This window comes from Plectropomus leopardus, chromosome 17, assembly GCF_026936395.1.
Source record: "Plectropomus leopardus strain MGB_pleo_1.0 chromosome 17, ASM2693639v1, whole genome shotgun sequence".
NCBI lineage: Eukaryota > Metazoa > Chordata > Actinopteri > Perciformes > Serranidae > Plectropomus > Plectropomus leopardus.
The window spans coordinates 31,493,705-31,508,289 of record NC_142192.1 but is presented as its reverse complement, the minus strand read 5'-3'; the positions used below and the strand labels follow the sequence as shown (position 1 = coordinate 31,508,289).

The 14,585-nt window shown below is 41.1% G+C and overlaps 1 protein-coding gene across 3 annotated transcripts in view; it reads left to right on the top strand.

Moving 5' to 3' along the window:
• The window catches only part of LOC121958114 (glutamate receptor ionotropic, kainate 5-like), a 231,366-nt gene that overhangs the window by 154,605 nt on the left and 62,176 nt on the right, over positions 1–14,585 (top strand). For all 3 annotated transcript variants that reach the window (XM_088090289.1, XM_088090287.1, XM_088090288.1), the window contains 5 exons: positions 1,093–1,257; positions 4,882–4,979; positions 6,842–7,007; positions 9,319–9,497; positions 12,734–12,787. In XM_088090289.1, coding sequence (XP_087946415.1) covers positions 1,093–1,257; positions 4,882–4,979; positions 6,842–7,007; positions 9,319–9,497; positions 12,734–12,787 — 662 coding nt within the window. The remainder of the gene's footprint in view (positions 1–1,092; positions 1,258–4,881; positions 4,980–6,841; positions 7,008–9,318; positions 9,498–12,733; positions 12,788–14,585) is intronic.

Here is a 14,585-nt window from a genome sequence, read left to right as displayed (position 1 = left end):
ATGACACTGTTGTCATGCGTTCGTGAGGGGCACATGCCATGTTAACGTCTTTGGGATCAGGAGATGCATATAAATAGCCCACTGGCTGTCGGAAGTATTGTAGCTGTAGGGCAATGTCTCCACAGTCTAGCAGAAAAATGCTAATGCAGCGATGGTCGTGAAGCAGGTTGAATGAAAAGTTTCTCAACAACAGAAATAGTTGCCTGTCCTGAAATAACCATGCAAAACATGGCAAACATGAAGTATTTTAGGGGATAAATATGGAGAGAATGGCAGCGTTCTGTAGTATTTGGTTGGCTAAGGGCTTTTAAATAAAAGGTTTATACATATAGAGGGGAAAAAGCCCATACATGTATTATAAACTAACTCTAAACTAAAAGCTGCACAGTGTTTTTTAATTTATTTATTCATTTATTTTTTTAACAAATAAATAGAGCAAATTACGACAGGTAGTGAAATCAGATCAGGTGTGTGTCAGTAGATCATTTTAAGTGTGTGCCAGATGACATAGATGATGTTGTGTTCCTGCTTTGCTTTATTCACCGATATATGTTATTTCTTGCTTTTATTTTATACATTTTATTGTTTTTACTGCTGTTGTTCCTTCAAGGCAGACTTGTTTGTTGTTTAGTTGTTTTTATTTAACATCATTTTGCTGTTTTATTGCTGCTTATTATTCATGTGTTGCTGCTAGTTATTTGTTTTTATTGACTTTTTATCATTTTATTGCAATTGCTATATCATTTATTAGGTGTGCTTCTAGCCGCCATGATTGTGTACTGCTATAAAAGAGCTTAATACTCAGTCAATTTCCCTTGAATAGAAGGACCATCAGAAAGGTGAAAATCTAATGATAATCTCTGTTTTCATAGTTTCTGGCTGTGATTCTCTTTTTAAAAATCACCAAAAAAGTTTAAAAGAAAAAAAATAAACATAATAATCCTTTTTTTTTTTTTTTTTTAAAAAAAACATGGGCATGCAAGTTTGCATGTTTTCTTTAAAAAACAGCAGTAAAATAAATACATAATACAATAAAAACACATTTATCGTCATCTTTTCTCACCCTTTACATTTCCACTTCTCTACCTCCAGCGGCCATTTTGGATGATCAGTCAGCGTGTGGTCGTGGTGAGCGTCTGGCGCTGGCTCTGGCGAGGGAGAACATCAACAGTCTGATGGAGGGCTCCTCCCAGGCGAGGGTGGAGGTGGACGTCTACGAGCTGCAGAAAGACTCCCAGTACGACACCACTGACACCAGTAAGTCCTCTCCTTTATCTCCTCCTCTTCATCATCAGCTGAAAGTGTGCAGCTGCTCTTCACTCAGACGTTTCCAGTGACGGTAAACTTCAGTGTGTGTGTGTGTGTGTGTGTGAGGAAACAGATCAGAGCAATCAAGTGTCAACCTTTATTAAACAAGGCCTGTCAATGGTGCAGCAGGTGCAAATGATTTTTCTCCACTCAGTGAAGCTACGCTTTAAATACCACACGTGTTCGTCAGAGCTGCACACCAGGGAATAAAAACAGGTTTAACAATGCAGCTACAGGTGCTTAAACATGCCTGCAGACCGATTTAACAACTACAGCGCCTGGTATCAGTAAACACTGCCTTAAAGGCCCAGTGTACAGGATTTAGGGGAGTGTACTGGCAGAAATAAAACATGGTATATAATAAGTGTGTTTTCTTGAATATATAATCGCCTGAAAAGAATTGTTGTGCTTTTGTAACCTCAGAACAAGTCAAATGTTTGTGCCAAATTTGGAGAAATTCCTTAAAGATGTTCTTGTGATGTTGTGTTCTCAAGAATGAAATGGATACAAGGTCACATTGGCCTTGACTTTTAAACCTATGACCACCAAAATCAAAGTCATCACTGATTCCGAGTGAACGTTTGTGCCAAATTTGAAGAAATTATCTTGAGGTGTTTTTGAGATATTGTGTTCATGAGAATGAGATTGATGCAAGGTCACAGTGACCTTGACTTTTGACTCGTGATCACCAAAAAAATATCCAGTTCATGAGAAAGAGATGAATGCAAGGTTACAATGACCTTGACTTTGACCGATGACCACCAAAATCTAACCAGTTCATTGTTGATTTCAATTGGACATTTGTGTCTAAAACTCCTGTAAGGTCTTCTTGAGATATTGAGTTCAAGAGAATGAGACAGATTCAAGGTCACGGTAACCTTGACTTTTGACCCATGACCACCAAAATCTAATCAGTTTATGAGTTATTCCAAGTATAAATGTTTTTACCAAATTTGAAGAGATTTCATCAAGAAATATCTGTGATGTCATGTTTAAAAGAAAGACATGGATGGAGATGGAGGTCACAGTGACCTTGACCTTTGACCTTTGACCTTTGACCACCAAATTCTAACCTCTTAAATGTTGAGTCCAAGTGGACATTTGTGCCAAATTTGAAGAAATCTCTTCAAGGCTTTCTTGAAATATCATGTTCACAAGAAATGGATGGACATAAGGATTGACAACCCGAAAATGGTGTCAGAAAAACGTGAAACTGATTTATTCAGTCATTTCATCAATTCAAAACACCTGTCTGTATGTTCTGAAGAGGAAAGGATCTTGGTAGATAAAAACCTCCTGAACCACAAACACAGAGGGAGATCTAACCAGGAGAAGTTCAGGAGGTTGCCGTCTGAAATCCTCACAATCGCTAGACTCCACTAAACCCCTTTACATCGTACACACTGAACCTTTAAAGAGTTCATTAAAATTCACCAAAGTCACACAATAACACAAACAAACTAACTGCTCGAGGCAGAATTAGGAATTCCTAAAAACCCCTGAGGAAACCAAGTTGAGTAAATCTGGTTTAAATCTCTCTGTGGAGCTATTTAAAACAGTTTTTAACTCATCAGTCGTGTTCTCAAGTGACGAGTCGTGTCACACCGACGGCTGTCTGTTGTTTGAACGTGATGGAGGCAGACATGCAGACAGAAGGACAGATGGATGATGGCCGTGTTTTACACATTCAGAGTGTGTAGCGCCGTTTTGGAGCGAGGTCATCGTGACCTGAGAGCTCGCGGCGTTCTGCACGAGCAGCTGCTGTGGATGTTTATTGATTAGGAACTGCCAGCAGCGCAAAGAGAGACTTCCCGATGGAGAGGCACTTAATGTTTTCTGTCAGAGCGGAGCAGCACACACACACACACACACACACACACACACACACACACACACACACACACACACACACACACACAAAATATCAGAGGAAGCTGGCACAAATTATAATTTGTGTCAGTACAAACGATGCATTACGTGCAGCCATACAAACCACAGCACAATAATAAAAACCGAATTGATCCGTTCATGTAGAAACAATCAGATCCATGTAGGTTACACTCTGTTGTTTATCTGTTTTAAAATCCAAGAAGATGGTTTTCTATTTTTATAAACTGAAAAACACATCCGACCTCATGTTCCTCCCTGAATGTCACTGAAGCTGCTCATATTACCAAAAAAAGCCTTTTTGTTTTCTACCTGCTGAGTGTGTGTATCTTTTGAGTTGTGTGTGTGTGTTCCTTTTAGAAGTACGATGAAAAGCACATAATTATCTCTCCAGGACTTTATAGAAACAAACATTTGGCAGCTTTAATCAGTTTTTAACCGGCTCTGTTTAAAGCTGCCAAAACAGAGATGAGGGAAGCTCCGAGCTGAAAAAGTCAGTGCGCAAGAGTTAGCATAAATGGTTCATTTCTATCGACTTTTTTAACAAAATCCACAAACAGTTAAATGAGAATTTAATTTGATTTTTTAGGCTATAAGCACATCTGTCAACATCAGTATTGGTGACAATAAATATTCACATATCAAGGTTGTGTGTTTGATTTGCCTTCAATTTTTTTTCTTTCACAGCTGTTTGTTTGTTAAGAAAACCCCTAAAAAAACCTTAACATCAGTTTCTGTGAGCTATTGCCTTAAATTTACACATTTCAAGGTTGTGGTTTCAGTGGCTTGCCAATATATGAATTTATTGACATCAAACAAGTTCCCGTTTGTCTTGGACATCCTATCACATTTTTCACAGCTGTTAGTTTTGTAAAAAGCCCTTAGTAGTTCTTTGGCAGTCCTTGTCAGTGACTTATTGCCTAAAATATGCACATCAGGGTTGTGATTTCAAAAGCTTGCTAATTTATAAATATACTGATGACTGACTACTTCTTATGTGTCTCAGACATCCTATCATTATTTTCACAGCTGTCACTTTGTGAAAAACATCCCTCAGAAGATCCCTTAACATTATTATCAATGACCTGTTCCCCTAAATATTCACTTAACTACTGTGATTTTACTAGCTTGCTCATTTATGAATATATTGACATCAAACCAGTCCTGTCACAATTTTCATAGCTGTTAGTTTGTGGGAAACAGCCATCATAAAATCCCATAGCATCATTATAGGTGACCTAATGCCTTAAATATGCACACTTAACACTTGTGATTTCAATAGCTCAATTATTTATGAATATATTTACATCAAACCAGTTCCTGTGTGTTTCTGACATCCAGTCACAACTTCCTCAGCTGTTAGTTTTTGAAGAAGCCCTAAGCAAATCTGTGTGAGTGGTGCCTTAAATATGCAAGACCGTGATTTTAATAGCTTGCATATTTAAGAATACTCCGACATCAAACCACTTCCCATGCATCAAAAACCTGTCAACATCATTATCATTTACCTAATGCCTTAAATATGCACACTTAACGGTTTCAGTTGCGTGCTCTCATTTGTCTCTGACATCCTGTCACAACTTTCACAGCTGTTAGATTTTGGAGGAGAGCCCTCAGGACATCCCTAAACACCATTACCAGTGACCTGTTGCCTTTATTTCTAATACAAACTTTTTCCCCTCTCAGTGTGCCAGATCCTGCCAAAGGGTGTGGTCGCTGTTATTGGTCCCGCCTCCAGCCCCGCCTCCGGGTCCACCATCAGTCACATCTGTGGAGAAAAAGAGGTGAGTCACATCTGTACTGAAACATGACATTTCAGGTGTTAAAGCCATTTTTTATGGATTTTCCAGGGTTTAACTTCTGTTCAACCGTTGGGCTAAGCCTCTAACTGCCCTGCGATCCTCTCACTGTGCCTGGCAGGTCTCATATTATTGGATTCTGTGCTTGGATTTAAAATAAGCTCTGCATATCAGAGCGAAGCCCATCTGGGCTAATTACAGTTTACCATTTAAACCTCTGCAGGTGCGAGCTCGGGTTAAACCACCAAGCGGTGGATCACAGAGGACATTTGGCCTCTGACCTGATTCTTCATTCATCACTGATGTGATTAATTTTTCAATTTTTTATTAATTTTTCAGATGAAACACAGACTCTGTCAATCACAGGATCTTTGCTCTTTGGAGGATTAATTGATACAGAGCAGCTTTTAAAACTCTGTGTGTCTGAAATTAATATGAAAAGCTCTCAGTTTGGTACAAATTTAGAAGAGCGCAAAAAAACTGCATGCACATCCTTTTGTTTTCATTTATTTTAAGCAGACAGTTCAAGCAGACAGACACAATACTCCTTTTGAGGACTGAGAACATTTTGCCCAAGGACATTTTTGGTGAACTATTTTAATTATAAAAACATAGAAACTTATACATTATAAAACTGTCTCTTGTGATATGAAATTTAAAAAAAAATTACCAAAATACTCTGAATGATACAAAATCAAATTTGTGCATAAGGAGGATTGATACAATTAGTTCCATCTTGGCTCCATCTAAGCATTCGATGCACCCGAACGCGATGACGTTGAATGCACATTAGCACGTTGGATGTGTTTCTGCTCACAAACCCTTCAATGTGCAGACTGTTTCTAAAGACTGTACACTGCAATGGAGACACACAGGCTGAAAGGTCAGACTACGAGGCTATTCCTGTGAACGTTTCTGCCTTCTCGGTTTTATCCCGAGTTCCCACGGTGGAAACACACCTAAATAAAAACTTTGTTCGAACCCACCGGGTTGTGTTTGGGTACCCAAACTCTACCAAGGCTCGTCCAATCTGAACGTAAGCAAAGGTTCATGTTTCCTAAATATCCAGAAAAAGTGTTCCAGAGTCTCTGAAAATAGTTTCCGGTAAGGTTTGTGCAGGAATAGTGCGGACCAGACAGCTGAGCACATTCATGCTCCCCAGAGGATAAACCCTTTTAATTCTGACACTTGCTGAACTTTTCTCTATTACCTTTTTTTTTTAAAAAAAAAAAAAAAAGAATCTTAAAATTACTCCATTTCTTTCTTCTTCCCCTTTCTTTCTCTTCTTCTCTGAAAAATCCATAAATCCTTTGATATTAACGTTTCATCTGAGTGAAGATGAACACAAACTCTCCCTGTGATTCCTGCATGGACCGCTTTTCTAATATCACTGATGATCTGGGCTCTGCTCCATTTTCAGATATTCTTTTTGAAACTGAACAAAGACTCGATTATCAGCGAGCGTCAGAGTCTGATTAAAGCTTCCGTGTCTGTTATCTGAACTTCCCGTAAAGCCTGTAAGGTTTGATGGTATTTTTTTTTTATTTGAACATTTGTACTCTTGATGTCATCACCTTTCATTATCTGCCTTTTCTCTTTTTCGATCCTCTACTATTTTTTGTCACTTTTCATTTGCTTTACTTTTGATTCTTGTATTCTTTTCCCTTTTTTCCTTCACATTTACTTTTTCAATCTTTTTTGTACCTTTTTTTTTCTGTCTTCTCCATATTTTCCCACCAAACTTCAAAATGAAGTTTCGCCCAAAGGACACCCTGAAGCTGACATTTCATTTTCTTTCCTTTAGTTTTCCTTTCCTAATTCTTCTTCCTCCCAACTTCTTCCCTTAGATTCCTCATGTGAAGATCGGTCCGGAGGAGACCCCGAAGCTGCCCTACCTTCGCTTTGCCTCAGTGAGTCTTTACCCGAGTAACGAGGACCTGAGCCTGGCCATCGGATCCATTCTGCGCAATTTCGGCTACCCGACGACCAGCCTCGTCTGCGCCAAAGCTGAGTGTGAGTTCGCCTTTTTAGAGTGTGTCCGTGTGTGCAAGACGTCTTCCATTTCCTCCTCCACATCTCTTTATTTCCACAGCTTGAAGGTTACAGTGCAGCCTCCTCCACTTCAAGGCTGAAAACATTTGATTTTTAGAGCTGCTCGAACTTCCTGCTTTTTGGCTGGTCATTTCTGTGCTTTTATCCATCTTTTCTCAGGAGGTTTTTTCCTCTCTGGTAACTTTATGAGCTCAGCTGAGGCTTGTGGTTCATTATTCGTGTTTATCTGCTTGCCCCTGGATGTTCAATTGCTCAGTGTTGCTCTGCTGGTATTATATACTCCGAGAAGTGCTGAGTGGCTGAATGTGCTGAACCAGGGACAGCTGAGGTTTTTCCAAATCAAGCATTTCTTTCTAAGTGCTATAGTGTTCACTGTGATTGAGGCCTGTCATGATAATAAGGTTATTGACTTATCATCCGATACATGGACATGACCTCGATCGTTTTGCTGACCTCAGTAATGCATTTGTGTTAACGTGTTTGTTTACAAAGAACAAAAATGCGGGTTTTCCTGACCATCCCCTGTCCGCCTACTTGTCACATGGTGCCGCTCTGTCAGTGACCTTCTGTGTCAACTTAAGATGTTTTAAGTATCCTTCTGTGTCAGCTGTTTGCGCTACGAGATGCTGTTACGGTGACGTCAACAAATGCACAGTCGTTATGTTTACACAACAGCACATGCCAATCACATGCCCATCTTCATCCACATGGGGAGCAAACTGCAGACTCCTGCACGGAAGTCGATTGTTTGTAGGACCCATCAGCCTCCCCACCTGCACGCCCTATAAGTGCACTCACACGCCTTATATAAAGTTGTTACCGGCAACGTAATTACCTGGCACTGATCTTCAGCATTATACGCCCACGTGACTGGTTCCATCCCGCCATGTTCTCAAGTGATGCCCCCTGTGTGGGTTGCATGTTGCATTTTGTCGTTGTGCTTGAATGCCGAAAACACTGACAGAGCAGCGCTGTTTGACGAGTTCGTAGTGAGAACAGGCTAGATCATTTGGATGTCATGTAAAAAGTGTGTATGATCACAATCACCTTAAAAAACAGAAAAAAAGGTGGATGATGTTCAGTTGTTTGTACATTTACTGGGACAGGTCAGACAGGTCAGACAGGTCACACCTACATTTATATATAATGCACACCAACAGGCTGACGAGCTCTATGGTTGCGGGTGTGGTTTACCATCTGAACCATTCAGGGTAGTTAGACCACTGGGACTCAATAACTGTTCTTCTTTCAACAATATCTGCCAGTAGTCAGGGTTTTTTTGTGTAGACTCTTTATTCTGATTATATTTTTAGGCACACTACCATTTTGACAATTCTTCGAGGTTTTAATGGCAACAAAGTGCAAATCCACATTTACACAAATTTCACCTAAGCTGAACTCTTTCCTCAGGTTCTCTTTCGTCTTCTTTGCTTTGCTTCCTTCCTCTTCTTTGCTCCTTTTTTCCTTCATCGATCTCTCTCCTGTTTTTCCGCCCGACTGCTCTGCCCCGGCTCACTGTTTTAACGCCGCTCTGTTCTCGCTGCAGACTCTCTCAGTCTTTAGTCGTACCCCCATCCTGTTAACGCCGGTGTTTAACGGGCCTGTAATGTTGTCGTGAACGTTGCGGTCGGCCTGTTAAACCCCGTGGCGTTGTGATGAACGCTTTATGGCGGCGATTAGACGAGACACGCCTGCTGCTTCTGTCAGGGCCGGACGAGGAGACGAGACGGAGGCCGACCGGCTCTGAATTTTAAAACCGAGATGATGCAATAGCAGCAGCCTTTCCTAAAAGTTACCCGGAAAGATTTTAATAATGAAACTTTATCATCTACTTTTGTACTTTTTAAAACTCTTTTTCTAAATAAACAGAACCCAGTGAATCCAGACGTTGTTTTTTTTTCATAGACAGGTCCAAATTGATCGTCTGAGGGGAAATTAATGGACTTTCAACATAATCACCTTTATCCCCGTCTGTTTATTGCAGCTGCTCAAACCTGGACGTTTTTTGAGAAGAGACGGTTATTTGTCTCTAATGAGTCCCATAAATTTCTGAGACTTTTTATTTACCAAGGTGAAGCAATCATTTTAGGGAAGAAGTTAAACACTCAGGTGTGATTCATTTGCAGACTCTGTCTCTTCTTCACAGCAGTCATGAGAGTTTTAAACATTTTGACTATAAATCCGTGTTTGGGAAAGGCGGCTGTATTTATCGATGTGTGTTACTATGTCTGCTACACTCACACACTTCCCGATTCCTGACTCCACCCTGTAGGCCTGCTGCGATTGGAGGAGCTGGTCCACCGCTTCCTCATATCCAGAGAGACGCTTTCAGTGCGAATGCTGGACGACAGCCTGGACCCCACCCCCCTGCTGAAGGAGATCCGTGACGACAAAGTGGCCACCATCATCATCGACGCCAACGCCTCCATCTCCTACCACATCCTGAGGAAGGTGAGAGACTCAAAGGTTTTATCATTCCTCACAGATTAACTGTGAAAATCATCACTGCCAGGCCTTCATAAATGTCTCTTTAAATATCAAAAGTTACTGTTACCCTCACTAAAGACATTCTAGCATAGAATGTGAGTGGAGGTCAAGAACACAAATGTTTGGTTTTTACATTTATATTTCTGTGACCTTCAATAGACCAGTAAAATAGTTGTGCCAGCCATCCCCGGTATCCCAACACGTTTTTTATCCCAAGTCGTCACAATTTTTTCATGTCTACATATTACACTCTAAGTATCTTTCTGCATCTGATATTGATATTTAGAGATGGCACTACCATGTCAAAACAAGCACAGGTTGGGATTACGCTACACTTGGTTATGCGGGCAACAAAAGCGCATTGCAGCCAAGGCCAGGATGTCAACAGAAGCGCATGCTGGCATGGATGGTTGGGTTTACTCCAAGAGTCACATGGTTAGGTGTAGAAAAAAACATCACATTCATATGGGAAGTGAACAGTGGACTCCTGCATGAAAGTCCAGGGTTAGTTAGATCCATCCATCACCCTCCCTGCTTGCCCTACAAAGCCTCAGAGCTCCTTACATTACATTGTATTGGCAGAAATTCAACCTGACGCCATCAAATTCATTTCAAACAACTTTTTTATTCCCACTCGGGGCAATTAGTTAAAAGCAGCATATTAAAACTACAAAACCCACACAAAAACACACACAGCATCAAATACAACGACCAGCCAAGTGCACCAGGAACCAAGGAACCGGGATAAGAAAAAAGTGCATGTGGTAAAATATAAACACCATGTAAAGGTGTATAACACCAACAGGGAATTTAGACATCTGACTGTGGAAGGGATGAAAAATTTTGAATGGCAGTTTGTTTTTGCAAAGCATAATGACGCCCTGATGGCAGCAGAGAAAACTCACCTGTAAGGACATGCCCCGGGAGGCCAGGATTGGTTGTCCAGCAGCATTTCATGTGGATGTAACAGGTTTCATACAGCTGCATTGTCAACTGATGCTGCCCGTGCACGCATCATGCCGCTGCAGCAGGCGCTGTCCAGCCATCTGTCTGGCCGGCCTCATATCATAACACTCTAATTGGTTCTGTCCGGCCGGGCTCTCAGCTGACCCTGCCTCGTGGCATATCATACAGCCGTGAAAGGTGGCTTTTGGCGTTAGAATCTTATGCCCAAATCACTGTAAAAGCGGCAGTATTTGATGACTTACACAGGAAATGTCAAATAAGTATATAACAACAAAACCCACGATTTTGGCCTTTCTTAATGTTAGTTCCTATTAAGATACTTAATCTCCTTCTAAATTTATACTGAGATCCTCGTCTATCCATTCATACAGATCCAGTTCTTACAGCAGTATGTGATAGTGGAGGTGCCTTGCCTCAACAGAAATAAAGAGTGCCTACTAACGTCAGTGGAAATGAAAACACTTAAATAAAAATGGCTGCTGAGAAGTCCTGCTCCTCCGTCTCTTTGAAACATCTTTATCTCCTGCTTTGTTTGTCTGTTTCTTCCTCTGTGGTGGTTACAGAGTAGAACAGGACCTTCAGCGACGAGTTTGGTTTCCTGCCAAACTGGCCAGTAGAGTCGACAGACTTTTACAGCCTCAAACTAAATCTACCAGCTCTTGGCAGGTTGTAATTTCACTCTCTTGCCCAGTAACCTTGGGGGTCCGAGAAGTTTTGAATACGAAATAAAAGCGCTCAATAACTCTGTCATGTTTGTAAAGCTCAGCTCCTGCAGGCAGAACTCAGCAGAGAGGGGCTCACAGTGTGTGGAAGGTTAATGGATTAATAACAGAGTCGGTCTGAAGGTCTCCACTGTGAGGTTGCCAGTTCCAGTCCCAGTCTGGCTCAACATTTGCACTGAGAGAGTTGTTCTATCAGCTTCGGCGTGTAAACAGTTTGAAGAGGCAGCTGCTCCGAGGCAACATGCAGGCTTTAACACGAGAGCCACAGTCAGTGCTGATCCTTCCACGATTATTCCCCAACCATAATGTTTATTGTAACCATGACAACAAATCCTTTCCAGCCTTAACAAAAGTAGTTATTTCCAACCAAACCACAACCTTTCTTACCGACTGGAAATACTCCATTTGGTTTGGCAAAAGGTGACGTCATGCATGGTGTAAAATAAGGAAACGGTGGTGTTGAGTATGTATGGCTGTGCATGTTATAAGTAGACGCAAAAGGCCACTAAAAGTGCGGCACCGTGTGACGAGTTGGGATGACAAAGTGTCCTTTTTCTTCTCATGTGCTGAGCTGAACTGCCGATCTTAGTAGTTTGAGTCACCGACAGGCAACATGCTGAATTTGCAGAGAAAAGGCCAACAAGGGCCAACTTGGTCCTATGGTGTGGGACACATCACAGGGACGAGGGCGACAGACGCGACCCACAGCCCAGCACTGATGGTCGAGCTCAGCGCGGTGTGTCGGGGACTTTAGAAACAGTTCTGTCTGTCACTGTATAATGTTTCTGCTTTTTGTCTTTTATTTTGGAGTACTTGTTAGAAAAATATTAAATTTAAAATTATTAAAAACGGTGAAAATAAACTACCGTTTAGGAAAACTACGTGCAAGGATCAACATGTCAGAAAGCGTCCTGGACGTCTCGTAAAGGTGTGCTGGAGTCAAAGCGAGGAGCGAGACTGATCACTGTGCTGCTCACAGGCGAAAAGACATGTCGATATCTCGAGTGAGTCTCGGCTATATTTGATTGAAAAGCTTGTGGATGTCCGGGTCACGTATAACCACAAAAACCTCCCAACGATTACAATTCAGACGTCTGCAGAACGTTCAGTTAACCCGGATTACATCCACCGTACATCCGTACATCCGTCTAGCCGCCTTTTCACCACATCAGAACACACTGAGCTCTTTCAGCTGTTCTCCTCCGCCTTATTATTACCTCCCCAAACTTTTTTTCAGAGCAGCTTCTCATCACTGACAGCTCCTGTTGTTATATTCTGAGGAATAATCACCGTTTCATGTTATTAAAGAAGCAGGAAGGCTCCAACACAGACTGCCAGGGTGAAACATAATTGTCTCCAATTTGGGACGAACTCCAGAGAGCGGAGGGGGAGGAGGGGTATATAACAGATGGTTCCCTTGTTTTATAATAAACTGTGACTCATGTTTCTTCGGAGAAAGTTTGAGAATGTGTCACGGCGCTGACATCAGTTTCTTCTTCTCCTGACCTGCAGGCAAACGAGCTCGGGATGACGTCAGCCTTCTACAAGTACATCCTCACCACCATGGTAAGAGCTGCGTCCCCTCACTTTTGTTCTCCTTCTTTTCATCCTCAGAAGGACGGTTGTGCTCGTCTTTTTCTGCACAATTAGTGATTTCTTTGCTTCCTCCTCCTCCTCTTCTCTCATCCACTCTCCATCCATCTTTTTAATTTCTTCCATTCCCATTAATTTCATTGATTTTTGTCTCTTTCTTAATCCCCTTCTCTTCGCTTATCTTCTTGTTTCTTGTCTCTTTCTCGTTTATTTTTTATACCTCCTTTTAACATCCTCTCTTAATCTACTTTACTTTCTGCTCCTTTCTCATCCATCTTCATCTCCTTCCTTCCTCTCTCCTTCCATCATGTTGTTCTTTCCGTCCCAAAACTGCATCATCTCCTTTATTTCATTACCTTTTCTCTTCGAAATCAGCTCATCTTCTTTTTGCTCATTTCTGTTCCTCTTTTTATTATTTCTTTCCCCATTGTTATTTCTTTCTTTTCTTTCCTTCACATCCTTATCCTCCTCTGTCTCATCTCTCCTTTTTTACATTTCCTTTCCCATCTGTTCCCTTGTTTTGTTTCCTTTCCTCCTTTCTCATCTCCTCTTCTTTATAACCATCTTCTCTCTCTTTCTCAAACTTTTTGTCCTCTCCTCTCCTCGTTTCCTTTGCTTTTTTATCTCCACTTTGCCTTCTTCTTTTGTCTTTTCTTTCATAAATGGTCTCATTTTCTCTCGTCACTCGTCAATGCATACTTTCCTTTCCTCCTTCTCTTTCTACCTGTCATTTCTTTCTTTTATTTCCTTTCCTTCAGCATCCTTTCACTTTCCTCGTGCTGTTCCTCTTTCCTTATGACTTCTTTTCCATTCTTTTCTTTCTTTTGATTCCTTTGGCTTGTTTTTCCTCTTATCCTCCTTTCTTTCCTTCATCACTCCAAACTTGTGTTACAGCTCCTCCTTCTTATTTATTTGTCATTTTTCTTCCTCTTTCTCTTTTTCTTTCCTCACAGCCACCCATCATTTTATTGGTCAGTTGTATCATCACTAAACCAATCAGTTTATTTATTTTTGTTTATTGTCAGTTGCTTCATTGCTTCATCTTTTCATCTTTCACCTGTTTTTATTTGTACTTTTTTTCATGTCATTTTCATCTGCTTTTCAGTTTGCAATTCAGTACAAAGAAACATTAAAGTCAGTCAAAATAAATAATAAAGAAAAGGTCTAAATGATCAAGATATCAGCAATATTAAAAAGAGACAAGGGAAAAAAGAAAAGAAAAAAGTTGAATTAATGCAGACTAATTAAGAGTAGAAAGTAATGTTCAGTGGCCATCCTCCATACTCCACCTTTTCTCAAACACATCTTCCATATTTTTAATTTTGTGAGTCACTTTCTCCATGAATTTTATTTCTTGAATCTTCTCACTTGTTAAAGGATGTTTTGTGGATCTCCTCTCTCACCTCGCTCTCTACCCATAACTCCTCTCTCTCCCCTCATCAGAGATGCACGCTGCTCCTGCCGCAGTTTGTCATCATTATAATTTTACCGTCCGGTGTTGTGCCCTTGTGCGATGAGACTCTGCGCGGATAATAACTCGTCTCAATCTCCGCCTCGTCTCTAAACACCGTCGTGTCACTGACTTTAACGGAGCCGTTCACAAGGGCACTTTGCACCGAGCTCCAAAAAAAAAAAAAAAACAAGGGCGAAAGTGCCGTTCTCCCCCTTCCAGCAGAACCCTGGATAGCAACCAAAAGTAAAATTATTCCCCCCACTTCAACACTTTCACACACACGCATACACCTGCAGCACTGGCTCTGACCTACCTTTA